The 14990-nt window shown below is 52.1% G+C and overlaps 1 protein-coding gene across 4 annotated transcripts in view; it reads left to right on the top strand.

Moving 5' to 3' along the window:
* SZT2 (SZT2 subunit of KICSTOR complex) overlaps window positions 1-14990 on the top strand; it is a 52161-nt gene that overhangs the window by 11947 nt on the left and 25224 nt on the right. For all 4 annotated transcript variants that reach the window (XR_009258173.1, XM_058717739.1, XM_058717737.1 and 1 more), the window contains exons 5-21: window positions 4015-4146; window positions 4887-5028; window positions 5425-5531; window positions 9031-9241; window positions 9476-9646; window positions 10061-10295; window positions 10486-10615; window positions 11368-11510; window positions 11740-11892; window positions 12031-12145; window positions 12360-12577; window positions 12674-12889; window positions 13272-13350; window positions 13595-13689; window positions 14144-14312; window positions 14513-14627; window positions 14742-14855. Coding sequence is in view for 3 of the 4 variants with exons in the window: in XM_058717739.1 (XP_058573722.1) it covers window positions 4015-4146; window positions 4887-5028; window positions 5425-5531; window positions 9031-9241; window positions 9476-9646; window positions 10061-10295; window positions 10486-10615; window positions 11368-11510; window positions 11740-11892; window positions 12031-12145; window positions 12360-12577; window positions 12674-12889; window positions 13272-13350; window positions 13595-13689; window positions 14144-14312; window positions 14513-14627; window positions 14742-14855 (2545 nt within the window). In the remaining variant the exon portion in view is untranslated. The remainder of the gene's footprint in view (window positions 1-4014; window positions 4147-4886; window positions 5029-5424; window positions 5532-9030; window positions 9242-9475; window positions 9647-10060; window positions 10296-10485; window positions 10616-11367; window positions 11511-11739; window positions 11893-12030; window positions 12146-12359; window positions 12578-12673; window positions 12890-13271; window positions 13351-13594; window positions 13690-14143; window positions 14313-14512; window positions 14628-14741; window positions 14856-14990) is intronic.

Raw genomic sequence — 14990 nt, 5'->3', positions numbered from 1 at the left:
CCAATCGTCTCTGAGTCTGTCTCCTCTTGAGAAGGATCCATTCCTTAGCTCTTAAAGACCCTTCTCGGGGCACCTGGGTGGCTCAGTCGGTTAAGCGCCGACTTCAGCTCAGGTCACGATCTCGCGGTCTGTGAGTTTGAGCCCCGCATCAGGCTCTGGGCTGATGGCTCAGAGCCTGGAGCCTGCTTCCGGTTCTGTGTCTCCCTCTCTCTCTGCCCCTCCCCCGTTCATGCTCTGTCTCTCTCTGTCTCAAAAATAAATAAACGTTAAAAAAAAATTTTTTTTTAAAAAGAGCCTTCTCACGAGCTTTAGGTCCGTTGGCCTTGATTGGACAAATGCCTCTCCCACTCCTTCTGCAAGGCTGTGGTTCTGGCCACTGGATGTCTGTTTCATGCTGCCACTACCACCCTCCTTTTAATTTGATTAGAGGGTTTGCTTATATCCTGACTCCTGGCACTACCTCTAGGAGATGATCTTTTAGAATAATTTTATGATTTTGAAATGTAACAAATGCCCAGAACCATAATTTCTACCAACGACAGAGGAGGGTCATCTTCCCTGAGGGCCCTGTGAAGTGCCGGCTGTTATGCTGACCATACAGATAATTACGAGCCTTATCCAACACCCAAACAGGCCATCACAAGACACTCCTTTTGGAGAATGGCCAGGTCTGTTACTGGAATATCTGTTTTTGGCTTAGATAAGCAGTGGCCCAGTTTCCCCTCATCTGCTCTTAACCACCTTCAACTCACTGTTAGGGGCTTACCCTGAAACTGCCCCTAATGGCCATGTTGTCACCTTGGCTGTCAAACTCGCTTTGAGATAGGGATGCAAGGAACAGCTCCCGAGGACCCGAGATCTACAAGGCAGTCGGTGCGTGTCTGGATCCCAGCCCACTGCTGTGGATTAAAGTGCTCTCCTAGCACAGCTGTTAGGACTGTTGCTTGTGGCCTGCATCCCCAGACAGAGGCTGGGCTTCTCAGGCACTGATGGCCAAGACCGGGAAAGCATGAGTGTTAGGTAATCACTCCACACTTGGTTCATTTCGGCAAGCACTTACTGAAGCCTGATCTATGCGAGGCCTGGGCTAGGTCCTGCAGTCACAGATGAATCAGGCACTGTCCCCGTCCTGATGGGAGGACTTGAGATTTTAGTAGGGGAGACAGATATTGAAGGAGGTAATTTCGGTCGAATGTGGTAAAGACACTAGTTAAGTAATGACTCAAATGCCGTGGGAGCACCAAGAGGGAGCAGCCAGCCAAGCCCAGGGAAGACTTTTGGACAGAGAGGCATTTGAACTGAGTGTTGAAGGAAGGATTGAGGTTAGCCCTTCAAAGAAGGGGAGTGGGCTTTCCAGACAGAGGGGCCAGCAAAAGCAAAGCTGCAGAGCTGTGAGATTGTGCTGTTGGTCACAGGTGCTCTAGGGGACTACACATTATTCTGTTTGACACAGTAGTATTTGAATGTGGAGGTGGGGAGTGGTGGTAAAGAGGAGATGAGAGAGAAGTAGAGGCAGAATTATGAGAGACCCTGAATGTCATGGCTAAGAACTATAGGAGAGTTTAGTGTGGTGATGATGACAAGCGCTGGATCTAGATTCACACCCCCTGTATTTGCTTGCTGTGTGCCCTTATGCAAATAACTTAACCTCTCTGTACATCTGTCTTTTCTTCAAAATGGGAAGATTAACAGTACTGATATTGTGTGGTGACAGTTCATACATATCAAGCGTTTAGAACAGTGCCTGCCCCATAGAAAACACGGAAAAGTTAGCTATTAAAACTGTTCATTGTTATTCAAACTGTTAAAAATGGAAGGTTTTTAAGTGGACAGTTATGAGATCAGATTTGTACACTGGGAAGATCAGGCTGGTTTATAGCCAGGAAGAAAAATGGACTGGGAGGCAAATTCTGCATTGGGAAGAACAGGCCGAAGATTATTGCAGTACAGGAGGGGAGGTGAGCCCTGAACAAGGCCAACAGCTATGGAGAAGGAGCAGGCTTACTCAGTTTAAGCCCTCAGGGCCACTTGTCAGCCCTGGGCTAGCTTCCTCACCATCTCTAAAGCTCCCCAAGATGTATTCTACTGTTCCTTAAAACAGAACAAAAAAAGAGGCACCTGGGTGGCTCAGCTGGTTGAGTGTCCAACTCTTGATTTTGCTCAGGTCATGATCCCAGGGTCATGGGATTGAGCTCAGCATGGAGCCCACTCTGCTTGGGATTCTCTCCCTCTGCCCCACTCCCCCGACTCACATGCATGTGCGTGCGTGCGCGTGCTCTCTCTCTCTCTCAAATAACATTTAAAAAAATAAAAAACAGAACAAGTTAAATCACCTTTATAATGTATGTCCATTGGAGGAAACTTGAAAAATACATAAAATATAAAGAAAAACAAAGCTTACCCATAATACACCACCCAGAAATAACTACAATTAACATTTTATGGAATTTCCTTCTTGCCTTTGAGTACTTGTTTATCCTCCCTCGCCACCACCATCCAAAGAGAGGAGAAGAAACTATCAGGCTGATTCCAGACACATAATTTTACATCCTGCTTTTTAAATCTATAATATGGGCATTCTTCCTTGTCACTAAGTATTCTTTGAAAATATGATTTTTTTTAACGTTTATTTATTTATTTATTTATTTTTATTTTATTTTTTTTTTAATTTTTATTTTTGGGACAGAGAGAGACAGAGCATGAACGGGGGAGGGGCAGAGAGAGAGGGAGACACAGAATCCGAAACAGGCTCCAGGCTCTGTGCGGTCAGTACAGAGCCCGACGTGGGGCTCAAACTCACAGACAGCGAGATCATGACCTGAGCCGAAGTCGGCCACCCAACCGACTGAGCCACCCAGGCGCCCCTGAAAATATGATTTTTAATTGCTGCTTGGTTTGATGTTTCATCACAATTTATCATTATATATTTGGCCAAACCCTAGTGTAGGATTCTTGGGCTGACCCACTTTTCACATCTAAACAATATAGCTGTGAACATCTTTCTCACCTTATAACCCCAGTCCCTACTATTCCTCTGATTCCATTTTTCTTCTCTTAGGCCTGTGGACTTACAGAGTCCCCCTCTCCCAGCTGTGACCACCCATTTCCCCAGTTCCGAATAGGGAGTGAAGAAGTAGTTGTCGCGCAGGAGGGCAGGGGTAGGGGAGTAGTGGGCCTGTGAAAAGGTTGTAGGAGTCTGAAAGGAGAGTTCCCAGGGACCACCAGGCCCGTATGAAATTTCTAGGATGGGGGCACTTCATTTATGTTGAAAGAAGGAGGAAAGGAACCCCATGGAGAGAGAATGAAGGCATTAGGCAAGAGGTCCAAGATTAGTTGGAGAGATTAGCTTTTGGGAAACAGAAGAGGATGAGGAATCGTTTCTTCAGAGTTTCAAAAGAAGAACAAGGACACAGATACAAACTTCGAGCAAATATTGTGGGTGTTTTCGGTGGTTGGAGAGTAGTACCCCCCTGGGGTTAAGGCAAGCAGGGAGTTCCTGCTGACTGGTTTCCTTTCTGTATGAAGAAGGGGGGGGGGGGTAGGAGTTACCTGCTGAGGGGAAAAGGAAGGAAGGAACATTCACAAGGAAGATGATGTTGTACCTAAAAGAAAAAAGGTCCAGAGCTGCCTCTGTGTGCAGTGCTTCAAGATCAACAAGAATAAAAATGTATGAGTCGGAATGAGAAAGGCTTTGCCAGGCTGAGGTGGGGCTGTCTGATGACCCAAGATGGAAGATCTTATGGCACCCCCATGTGGGAGCTTGGGGAAACCCAGTGTGCAGGACCGTAAGCAGAGGAAGGTTGTGAACCCAGATGAAGATAACTAACGGCCTGGTATCCCCGGTGGAGTAGATGATCTGACACGAGAAGAACTGGCTGTGGATTTAGTCACCCTGCTTGCACGAGAAGTCAGGAGCGCCTAGAGAGAGCTGTGGAGATACATAGGCACACCAGAAGAGCACTTTCCAGTGTCCCCCTGACCTTCATGTCTTGGTCTTTCCCTTGTGCTTCTCAGGTGCTGGTACAGGGCTGCCTTTTGGACCCTTCCCAGCGGGAGGTGTTCCTGCAGCAGGTATATGAACAGCTCTGTCTCTTTGAGGACAAGGTGGCCACCATGCTGCAGCAGCAGTATGACCCTCAGAGTCAGGTATGTGGGAGAGAAAGTGGGTGGAGACCACTTGGAAAGAGGAGCTCTTAAGGGACAGAGGGGAGAGAGGAAGGACAAGCCCCAGTACAGAGGGAAGAGAGGTCAGGGAAAGGGGCTAAGAGCCAGAGTGAGCCAAGGTTAGAAGCGCTGGTGAGTGCACGCAACAGGTTCCCTGCTGGAGGAGGAGGGCTCAGATACATTCCCAAGACACACGTTCTTGCCAGGAGAAAACGTGAAGACCGTGTGCTGGTGTCTTTTTCAGTCCTAGATCTCCTCCCCCAGTGGATCTGAGAAGGTGATCGTGTGTGGCTTTGATCGCTACGATTTTGTTCAGTCAGGGATAAAGCTGCTTGAACTCACTAGAATGCACTTGGCTCATTCCTTTGGATATCCTAGAAGTAGCCAAGCAAATTGAGTGCTCTATGTCTGAAGACTTAATTCGATTGATGTATAAAATATTTCATAATCGTGATGGGAAAGGGGCCATAAAAGGTGGAGAAGCCTGCTCCAGTATAATCTGGTGCTTCATCTGGTGTCCGACTCCTTGTCAGCATCTGAGCACATGCTAGGAGAGCAAGCACAGTCAGGACTTGGCTGCATGGCAAGGGGTTGAGGTCCTCACAGGAGTAGGCCTGTCAGGCCTGGGCGGCAGTGCTGGGCTGTAAATTCTGGCTTTGCTGTGGATGGGAGGGACGGTAATTCTCTCTGACCCATTCTGTCTCATCTGTAACTCGGGCCAGGCCGAAGACCAGTCCCCAGACTCGGGGGAGCCCCCTGGCCGGAAGGTGGGAGTCTCCATGGTGACAGCTGACCTTGGGTTGGTCAGTATGATTCGTCAGGGCATCTTGGCACTGCAGTTGCTCCCCTCAAACTCTAGTGCAGGTCAGTAGAAGGACCTTTGGTGGGGCTGGGGAAATAGGAGGGTACAGGAAGGGGGCATTAGCAGTATAGATACAGGTTCCAGGGGATCAGTGGGCCCCGGAGAAGAGGATCTGTCTCCTTGTGTGTGTGTTTGAGCATCTCTCTCAAGCACCCCCAGCTCTGACAACCATCCAGGACCCTAGTGGGAGGGAGTCGAGCTCCAAGGACATCACTTCGGAGACTGGGGTCCAGCACTCAGGAGGGAGAAGCAGGAGGGAAGGGAAAAGGGAAGGGTGTGGATCACAAAACACATCAGTCGGTAGACACTGAGGTCTGAAGGGCCCCATCAGTTGGATGCCCCCCTGTAGCTTTGATCTGGTCAGTGTCCCCAGATCTGTCTGATATTTCCTGCTCCAGGTATCATCGTGATCACAGATGGGGTGACCAGTGTCCCTGATGTTGCTGTCTGTGAGACATTGCTGAACCAGCTTCGCAGTGGCACCGTGGCTTGTTCCTTTGTGCAGGTGAGGACTTTCTAGAAAGGATGAGAGGGAAGTGTGGTATATCACAAAGTTGGATATGCCTGGTTACTTTCTTACAGGGGATGATTTCCCACATAAAGCCAATAACGTAGTTGCTTGTGTGTCGGTGGGGGGAATAGGTGTCTTGTCTAGAACATGATAGATGGGGGCGCCTGGGTGGCTCAGTCGGTTGAGTGGCCGACTTCGGCTCAGGTCACGATCTCGCGGTCTGTGAGTTCGAGCCCCGCGTCAGGCTCTGTGCTGACAGCTCGGAGCCTAGAGCCTGTTTCGGATTCTGTGTCTCCCTCTCTCTGACCCTCCCCCGTTCATGCTCTGTCTCTCTCTGTCTCAAAAATAAATAAACGTTAAAAAAAAAAATTAAAAAAAAATGGAACAGGATAGATGGCAGTGGTGGGAGAGGATGCTCATCTTTGTCCTCAGGGTGTGGGGAAACAGCATGTTATAGTAAAAAGAGTGCAAGTTTTGAAATTTGACAGCCATTTCCAGCCTCATCTCCCCCATTAGATGAGTGATTACCATTTTCATTGCAAGGATCAGAAAACCCAAAAACTAGCTTGAGCAAAGGAAGGAATAGGAATTTTCAGTGAACCACAGCCAGTTTGGATTGATGGACTGTAGGGTGGGAGGCAAAGCACTCTGGGAAACAAGGCTGGAGGGTAGGCACTGGCCAGAACACGAAGAGCTGGTTCTGCTATATTACGGCATTTCAGCATAACTCTGTGGGTGACATGGGTAAGTATAAGGAAAGCCACTAGTTGGGTTTATGTTTCATAAAGGTCACTCTTGCTGTTGCATGAAATCCGGAGTGGAGGCCGGGAGATTATTAATTGTGGTGGTCATTGTGAGAGAGGAGCAGGGCTTAAATTAGGGGGATAAAGGGTAAGAGACAAGGGGATAGAATTGAGAAAATGAAGAGGTGGAGTCAGCATGACTTATGATTAGCAAGGTGTGAGGGGTGAGCAAGAAAGAGAGGTTAAAGATGTCTCTAAGTTTGTGACTCCAGTGGTGGCTGGGTAGCCAGCAGAGCAAACGAGGAGAAGCAGCTGGGGTGGAGTGAGGACAAGATGATGAGCCCAAGTTTGTGCATGTTGCATTTGAGGCGCTTATGGATCCGTGGGATAGCAGTTGGAAGCATCACCTTCGGGGTTAGGCATACTTGGCCTGAATCCCGCCTCTGCTTATTAGCTGTGTGACACTGGGCATATCACTTGATTCTTGGTCGGATTCATTTGTAAGTGGAGATTATAATGGTGCCTACTTCACTGGGTGCGACAATGCATTTAAAGTGCTCGGCAGAGTGCATAATTATGTAATAGATGGCTGCTATTCATAGCAGTTAGCAGTTGGAGATGCAGATCTGGTACTCAGGAGACAGCACTAGTTGAGAGAGTTAGAATTTGTCAGCCTACAGATGGTGATTGAGAAGAGAAGAGGGTCCCTGAAGAACCTTGGGGAATACCGGTGTTTAAAGGTCTTTTGTAAGAAGAGAACCCAGCAAAGAATGAAGGGAAATAATCAGACAAGAACCAGGAGGTTCTCATGTCAAAGGAGTCAGAGTTTGGGGAGGAAAGAAGTAGTTAACAGTGTGAGATGGCAGCAGAAAGATCGTGTAAAATGAGGAATGAACAGTACCCTTTGGATTTGGTGATTAAGAGGTCACGGGGATCTTCTTCAGGTCATTTCAGTGAAGAGGTGGCCAGGGAAATGATTGCAGTGGATGGAAGAGTGTTAACACAGGGAATTTGGCTGCTCAGATCAAGTGGGGGAACAAGAGCGAGAACAGTAGCCAGAGGGAAGTGCAGGGTGGAAGAGACAGATGCTTGGTTCTGTTCTGTTTGGTTTTGTTTTTTTAAATGTTTATTTATCTTTGAGAGAGAACATGAGTAAGAGCACGAGCGGGGAAGGGGCAGAGAGCAAGGGGGACAGAGGATTCCAAGCGGGCTCCATGCAGACAGCAGAGAGCCCGGTGCGGAGCTTGAACTCATGAACCGTGAGATCATGACCTGAGCCAAAGTCGGACGCTTAACTGCCCAGGCCACCCAGGCGCCCCTGTTGTTTTGTTGTTTTAAGCTAGATACCAGCATGTTTCTGAGGAACCGTGAGGAAGCAGGATTTGAAAATAAGGGAAAGAAAAGGAAACCTGATGGAGTAAAGTCTCTACATTGACAGGACGGTGTTGGCTCAAGAAGTAGATCAAGGGACTCTTTTGGAGTGGATAGAAGTGAAGATGTAGATAATTCTGCTAAGGGTCTCTGGTCTCTCCCTGAAGGAAAAGGGAAGGGTAAGTACTGTGAGGGAGGCCAGAGTTGGGAGAACAGGATTGAGGACAGCCCTGAAGGACTTGCTGGGTTGGGTGTCATATGTTCTGATGTGGTGTCAGCCTATACACCATTGCACTTGTCTTCATTTGGGACCCAGGTATAGAGGTTGTGATCCTAGTTGGGCTTTTAAGGGGGGAGAGGAGTAAAGTCAAGAGGGCCAGGGATAGACTTGGAAAGAGTAGAGGTTCGAGGGCTGGCAGTCTTAATGAGGTCAGAGAGCAGCAGGAGAAGGAGGATGGGAGGAATCCAAAGAGATAAAATTGTGTGTAATCGGTAGGATGTGGCAACTGAAATTGCAAAAACGAAGTGGTTCCAAGTGAAGCTAAGAGCCAGCATGTAGCCAGCAGGCAAGTGAGTGGAATAGAGTTCGTTTCTGGAGATGAGGGTTCAGGAACTCTGAGAGGCCAGGGATATGAATGAACCTTCTAGAATAGGTCTGTCATCATTTTCTGAAGGGGCCAGCTAGTCAATATTTTAAGCTTTGCTGGCCAAACGGATGTCGCAGCTACTCAGGTCTGCTCTTACCGTATCGAAGCAGTCATAGACAAGATGAATGGGAATGGCTGTGTTCCAATAAAACTTTATTTACAAAAATGGCTGATGTGCTAGATTTGGCACACAGGTTATGTATAGTTTGCCAATCTCTGATCTACAGGCTTCGGGTTCAAAATATGGCCCATGGACCAGCAGCATTGGCATCACCACAGAGCTTGTTAGGAATGGAAAATCTTAGGCCCATCCCAGACCTACTGCACTTTAACAATATCCCCAGCTGTTTTGCACTTGATCTTAGCCAAAAGGCCGAGAAGCGATTCCCCAGGTGTTTTGTACCGTAAGGTTTGAGAAGCATTTTGTTAGAGACGCTGACGTCTCTCGGATGGTGACAGGAAGCCAATGAACCATTTCTCACAATCTTTAGTGAGTGGTGCAGTCTGGTGTTTGACGTTCTGAAAAAGGGCATGGCCAGATGGAATGGGCTTCAGACAGGAGCCCAGGGAAGGAAAGTTGCAGAGCAGTGGTCTTTCCTGGGAGAATGTTGACCCTCTTCCTGCTCTGTCATCTGGGAGATGGGCGCAGCCACCCAGCCCAGTCTCTTCCACTTTTTTGTACTTCCTTCTCAGGTGCCTCTTTTGGTGCCTCTAATTCCTCATTTTCTCTAGGTGGGAGGAGTTTACTCTTATGACTGCAGTTTTGGCCACGTGCCCAATGTGGAATTGATGAAGTTCATCGCAATGGCCACGTTTGGTTCCTACCTGTCCACTTGTCCTGAGCCAGAACCAGGCAGCCTGGGTCTGACTGTCTACCACCGGGCATTTCTCCTCTACTCCTTCCTGCGCAGTGGGGAAGCCCTGAATCCTGAGTATTACTGCGGTGAGGATCAGACTGGGGCAAGCGGGGGCTGGCAGGGGAGTGTAGCACGGACCGAGAGGTGATTCGGGAATGGTTTGAGAGTTCTGGTCCCTAGAGAGATTGAGCGCGTGCCTGGGGCTGACTGTTCTGACACTCTTCTTCTCTCCCCGGGATTTCAGCGTAGCCCCTCCCCCTAGATCTCTGTAGGCTCACAGAGAACCGCCTGCCTCTTGCACATCCTTGCTGGTCTTCTAGGCTCTCAGCACCGCTTATTTAACGAGCACCTGGTCTCCGCAAGCAGCAACCCTGCCTTGGCTCTGCGCCGGAAGAAGCACACTGAGAAGGAGGTGCCAGCCGACCTGGTCAGCACCGTGTCTGTACGGCTTCGAGAGGGCTACAGTGTTCGAGAAGTCACCCTGGCCAAAGGTAAGGGTCACTAAACCCTGCCACATCATACAAGGGTCAGACCTGCTGGGCAAAGCAGAAGCCACCTCGGTATCACACATGAGATTCTGCTTGTCATTTGAGACACATGGGTTCTGAGCTGCCTTCAGGGGTTATTCTTCTTAGCATTTAGCTTCCCAGTTCCATCTCCTTTGCCAGAGAGAAGTCAGCTGAGGTTGGTGTGGTGTCCTGAACTTGGCTCTGTTTTCAGATCACTCCTGTAAACTTCTGCTTGTGGCATTTGGCAGGCTCTAGGCCTGAAATCTCTGGAACCATGCTTGGAACCTTTAGCCAGGCTAGAGTTCCATGAGGTAGGTGGGGGTTTCGGATAGAACTCAGTCCCAGGCTGGAGTCCTGTCCCTTCTTCCCCTGAGTAGCCTCCTGCTTCCCCTGAAGGAGGGTCTCAGCTGGAGGTGAAGCTGGTGCTGCTGTGGAAACACAACATGCGCATTGAGTATGTGGCTGTGGCGCCCTGGCCCCTGGAGCCGGAGGGCCCTCGAGGAACACGGGTGGAAGTGACGATGGAAGGCGGCTATGACATTCTGCATGATGTGTCCTGTGCGCTAAGGCAACCCATTCGCTCACTATATCGTACCCATGTTATCCGGCGGTTCTGGAACACGTTGCAGAGGTGAGTGAGGTCACCACTCAGTGAGCGACGCCGTTTGTTGTGTGGGAAGGACAGAGGTGTGAAACTGGGAGCTGGAGAGAGTGCGCCTGAGGACCAGGCTCGTGTGGAGGGTCCCAGGTGCCCCCCCAAGCTGCCTTCCTCTGTACTCGCCACAGTCAGGTGTGACTCAGGGCCAGCCCTTGTTCTGCAGCATTAACCAGACGGACCAGATGCTAGCCCACCTTCAGTCCTTCTCTTCGGTCCCAGAACATTTCACGCTTCCTGACAGCACCAAGAGTGGGGTGCCGCTCTTCTATATCCCTCCTGGCTCCACCACCCCGGTGAGTGGCCCTGATGCTCGGGATCCCTGCTTCATGCCCGCCCATGTTGGACTGGCACAGCTTCTGGAGCCCAGAACCACCTTCTCTTTCCTTCCCTCGTGTCTGAGGCACCTGGACCAGAATTCTAAGCTTTAGCCCTGAGAACAATTCTCCCTCCTTCCAAGTTCCTGGCAGAGAAGGGTCTGTAGAGAGAGGCTGTCCTCGACAGACCACGGGTGTCGTGTAGGTGGTGGCATCCCAGCTGACTGTGAGCCCCTTCGCCCCATCTCCGTGTGACATACTCTGGCTTTCTCTGGCAACTCTTATTTTCCACCAGTGCCAACCACCCTCAACTGTGCGCCTCCTGAAGACCATAGCTTCCTTTGTCCTGTGCTTATTTCGCACTCAGCCCACAGTTGTCAGCCTTGAACCATGAGGGGGGGTTTATGCTGGTGTGTGGTGGCCTCATCCCGAGTTCCTCCCATCATTTAGCGGCATTCCTCTTAAGTCAGTGACGGAAACGTGGCAGGCTCCATCCTTTGCCTGGATTTACCTCTAAAGGGCTACACGGTCTGTTTCTGAGCTCATCCTAATCTGGCCTTCATACTAGAGGCCTCTGTTTTTCGCTTCTGTCTCAGGCTGGGCTCTAAGTTCCTTTGGCCGTAAACCACTGCCATCTCCGACCCCTGGGCCCCGTGGTCCTGTTCGCTGTTTGGAGGTTGTGCCCTCTTTGTCCACAAGTGCTTCTATAGGACAGGCCTTCCTGTCCCCAGGTGCTCTCCCTGCAGCACAGCGGATCTGACTCATCCCACGCCCAGTTCGCTGCCTACTGGAAGCCAGTGCTGTCCATGGATGCTAATTCGTGGCAGCGATGGCTGCACATGCATCGCCTAGTACTGATCCTGGAGCACGACACGTGGGTACCCTCCACGGGCTGAGGGGACAGGGGGTGATGGGAAAGGGGAACAGCGGACGAGCCCTCACCAACCTTAGCCAAGGAAAAACGATGACCCTTTCCTTTCCTGGTCTTCCTGCTCGTCCACCCCCACATCCTCAGCACCCAGAAGAGAGAAGTAGCAATTTATCTGTTTTTTGTCCCCAAGCTTGGGGCTGTGAGATGTGACCTCTGTGCACCCGTCTTCCAGACCAATTCCCAAGCACTTGCACACTCCCGGCAGCAATGGGCGCTACAGCACCGTGCAGTGCAGGATCTCTCACTCCTCGCTGACCTCTCTGCTCCGGGACTGGAGCAGCTTCGTGCTGGTCGAGGGCTATTCCTATGTGAAGCTGCTCTCCAGGTGGGCAAAATGATGTCCCCTCACTCCTCCCCCTCCACTGCATCCCATGTCTCTTCCTCTGACCCCAGACCTCCCCCCTCCTTCTCAACCCACTTATTCCCAGTCTAGGGCTGCTCACTCACCCCCATTTTTCCTTAGTGCCCCAGACCAGCCCCCCTCCTCCTTCTACATGGTCCGCATCATTTCCAAGGCCCCATGCATGGTTCTTCGTCTGGGTTTTCCCATCGGCACACCGGCCCAGGCCCGGCACAAGGTAAGCTGGGCACTGCCTGACTCCCAGACCTAGGAGCCCTGTAGAGTGGACTAGCTCCTTCCCCACAAACTGCACAAGGCCAGGGCCAGTGGAGAAAGGAGCCCCCAGGCCAAGGAATGCTTGGAGTAGAGGGCTGAATCACTTTATCTGGGGACCCCTTCTCCCAGACCTATAGGAGACGGGGTTAGAAGGATCTGATCACATTTCTTCCCAGATTGTGTCGGGCTTACGGGAAGAGATCCTGCGGCTGCGTTTCCCCCACCGGGTGCAAAGCAAGGAGCCAACACCCAAGGTCAAACGAAAAGGGCTGGGGGGTGTTGGTGGGGGCAGCTCTCCCTCCAAGTCCCCCCCCATGCTGGGCCCACAGCAGGCCCTGTCTGACCGGCCCTGCCTTGTGGTCCTGCATAAACCCCTGGACAAGCTACTCATCAGGTTGGTGTAGAGGCTGGGGCCCAGGCCGGGGCACGTGGGAGGGCTGGGGCGTAGCTGGGAATGAGCGGAGATCAAGCGATTGCCTCCATTGTCCAGGTATGAGAAGCTACCCCTGGACTACCGGGCACCCTTCTTACTGACGCTGGAGCCACCAGGGCCACTGCCGTTGGTGTCAGGCCGCTCAGCCTCCTCTAGCCTAGCGTCGCTGTCCCGCTACCTCTACCACCAGCGCTGGCTCTGGAGCATCCCATCGGGCCTCGTCCCCGCACTGCCACTCAGCGCCATCGCGCAGCTCCTCTCTGTCCTCACCGAGTATGTTACCCAAGCCTGGCCGGGCAGCTCAGGGCAGGGAGAGAGCAAGCATAGACTCTGGGTGGCCGCTGACAGGAAGCCTGAGTCAGAGCCCGCCCATCTCTAAGCCTCTGAGCCACTGCTGTTCTGCACAGGATTTAGCGCAGAGCAGCGCCTGCCACTGCCCTCCCCTGCCCCTCCCCCAGGTCTGTTCACTTTGGCCTGTGCAGCTAGAGCTGTTGCACCTGAGGCACCAGTAGTCTGAACAGGGCTGTCAGCACACGGGTCTGCCTGGATGGCTGCTGGGAGGTGGGCATGGAAGTGGCATGGGGCGGGGGGACGGACTCTGAGCATCTCTCTCCCATCTCATCCTGTCGCCGCCCCCACCTTTACGGGGCTTCAGAGTCCGACTGTCAGAAGGGTTCCACTTTGCCTGCAGTGGGGAAGGAATCATCAACATGGTCCTGGAGCTTCCAATTCAGGTGTGTGCCGTCCCTTGTGACACCTCCCCAACAAGGTCTGTCACTGGAGGGACACTTGCCTCTGAGCTGCATTGGGGCTGCTGGAAACGGTGCCTCATGGGGACCCTGTGGCCAGAGGACCCAGAGCCTGAGGCCAGGCCCAGGACAATGTGGCAAGGGGCTAGAGTTCTGGGGGCCAGAGCTGGGCCGGGCCACGTCTCTGGCTTGGCTGAGGTTTACCCAAGATCTCCCATTCTGCCCCCAGAATGAGCCCCTAGGGCAGGCTGCAGGCGAGGAGAGGCACACATGTGTTGTCCAGTACATCCTCTTCCCCCCACACTCTACCTCCACCAAAGACAGGTGAGACCCGGGTCTGCCTGGAGAGCTGCCTCTCTCCACATTCTCCCTTCTCCCTACTACCCCTGAAGTTCTGTCTTCCGGGCTGCAGGAGAATCGGGGTAAGGGTGCTGTTTGTTGTTGTTGTTTGTTTGTTTGTTTTAAGTTTTTTGGAGGGAGGGGGGAGGGGCAGAGAGAGAGAGAGAATCCCAAGCAGGCTCCACACTGTCAGTGCAGAGCCCTATGTGGGGCTCGATCTCACAAACTGTGAGATCATGACCTGAGCCAAAATCAAGAGTCTGACGCTTAACTGAGCCACCCAGGTGCCCCATTAGACATTTCCTCAGGCAGACACGGGCCCAGAGAGGCCACGCACAAGTTGTGTTCAACCTGTGTGCCTTCCGTGAACTGACCCCCTGCCATTCGGTTGTGGATCGGACTCTCCGCTCTGCCAGGCTCAGGGCTCCTCCTCCTTTAGCTTCTCGACAGATGATGACAACGATGTGGAGGTGGAGGCCCTGGAAGGAGACTCAGAGCTCAACCTGGTCACCGAGGTGTGGGTAGAGCCGCAGTATGGGCGAGTGGGGCCTGGCCCCGAGAGCTGGAAGCACCTGCGGGACCTGACATACTCTGAGATCCCTCGAGCTGTGAGTGACCTCTGAAGCACCCCCACACCTTACCGGGTTAGCTGCCGTCCCTCTGGAATACCACAGCTGTGGGCTTCCTGGTCCCTCTGAATCTCTGTGTTCTGCATGTCTGTGACTGTGTGGGCTTCCTTGAGAGCTGGACACCAGAGTACTCTGGGCTAGGGCAGGCTGACCCCTGACCTCTGCTGTTTGTCCCCTAGCTCCACCCTCGGGACGCTGCCTGCATAGGCTCCATGCTGAGCTTTGAATACCTGATACAGCTGTGCCAGAGCAAGGAATGGAGTCCCCTGCCCCCAGAGCCGAGGATCTCTAATGGTCAGTGGGGAAGGGGCTCCTGGGATGGAACAGGAAAGTGTGTGGGGAGAAGGCAGCCGTAGCTGGGGAGTCCGGGTCTCACTGTGGCTATCGTCCTCCTTCCCTGCCTCCTAGGATTGGACCAGGGAGGAGATACCTGTGTCCACGAGATCCCTTTCCATTTTGACCTAATGGGACTGTTGCCTCAGTGTCAGCAGCTCCAGATGTTCTTCCTTCTGCTTTCCAGAGGTGGGTGAACTTCGTACTTACTCACCCACACGTAGAAGGTCAGCATGCGTGGGAACATTGGGACAGGAGGAGGCTTGGAGGCCGCAGGAGGGCTGCCACGGTCAGGGCTGAGCCAGGGGGCTGGCCGGCAGGAGG

Source organism: Neofelis nebulosa, chromosome 2 (assembly GCF_028018385.1).
Source record: "Neofelis nebulosa isolate mNeoNeb1 chromosome 2, mNeoNeb1.pri, whole genome shotgun sequence".
NCBI classification, from domain to species: domain Eukaryota; kingdom Metazoa; phylum Chordata; class Mammalia; order Carnivora; family Felidae; genus Neofelis; species Neofelis nebulosa.
Note: the sequence above shows the minus strand (reverse complement) of the source record. Positions and strands in the feature narration are given on the sequence as shown.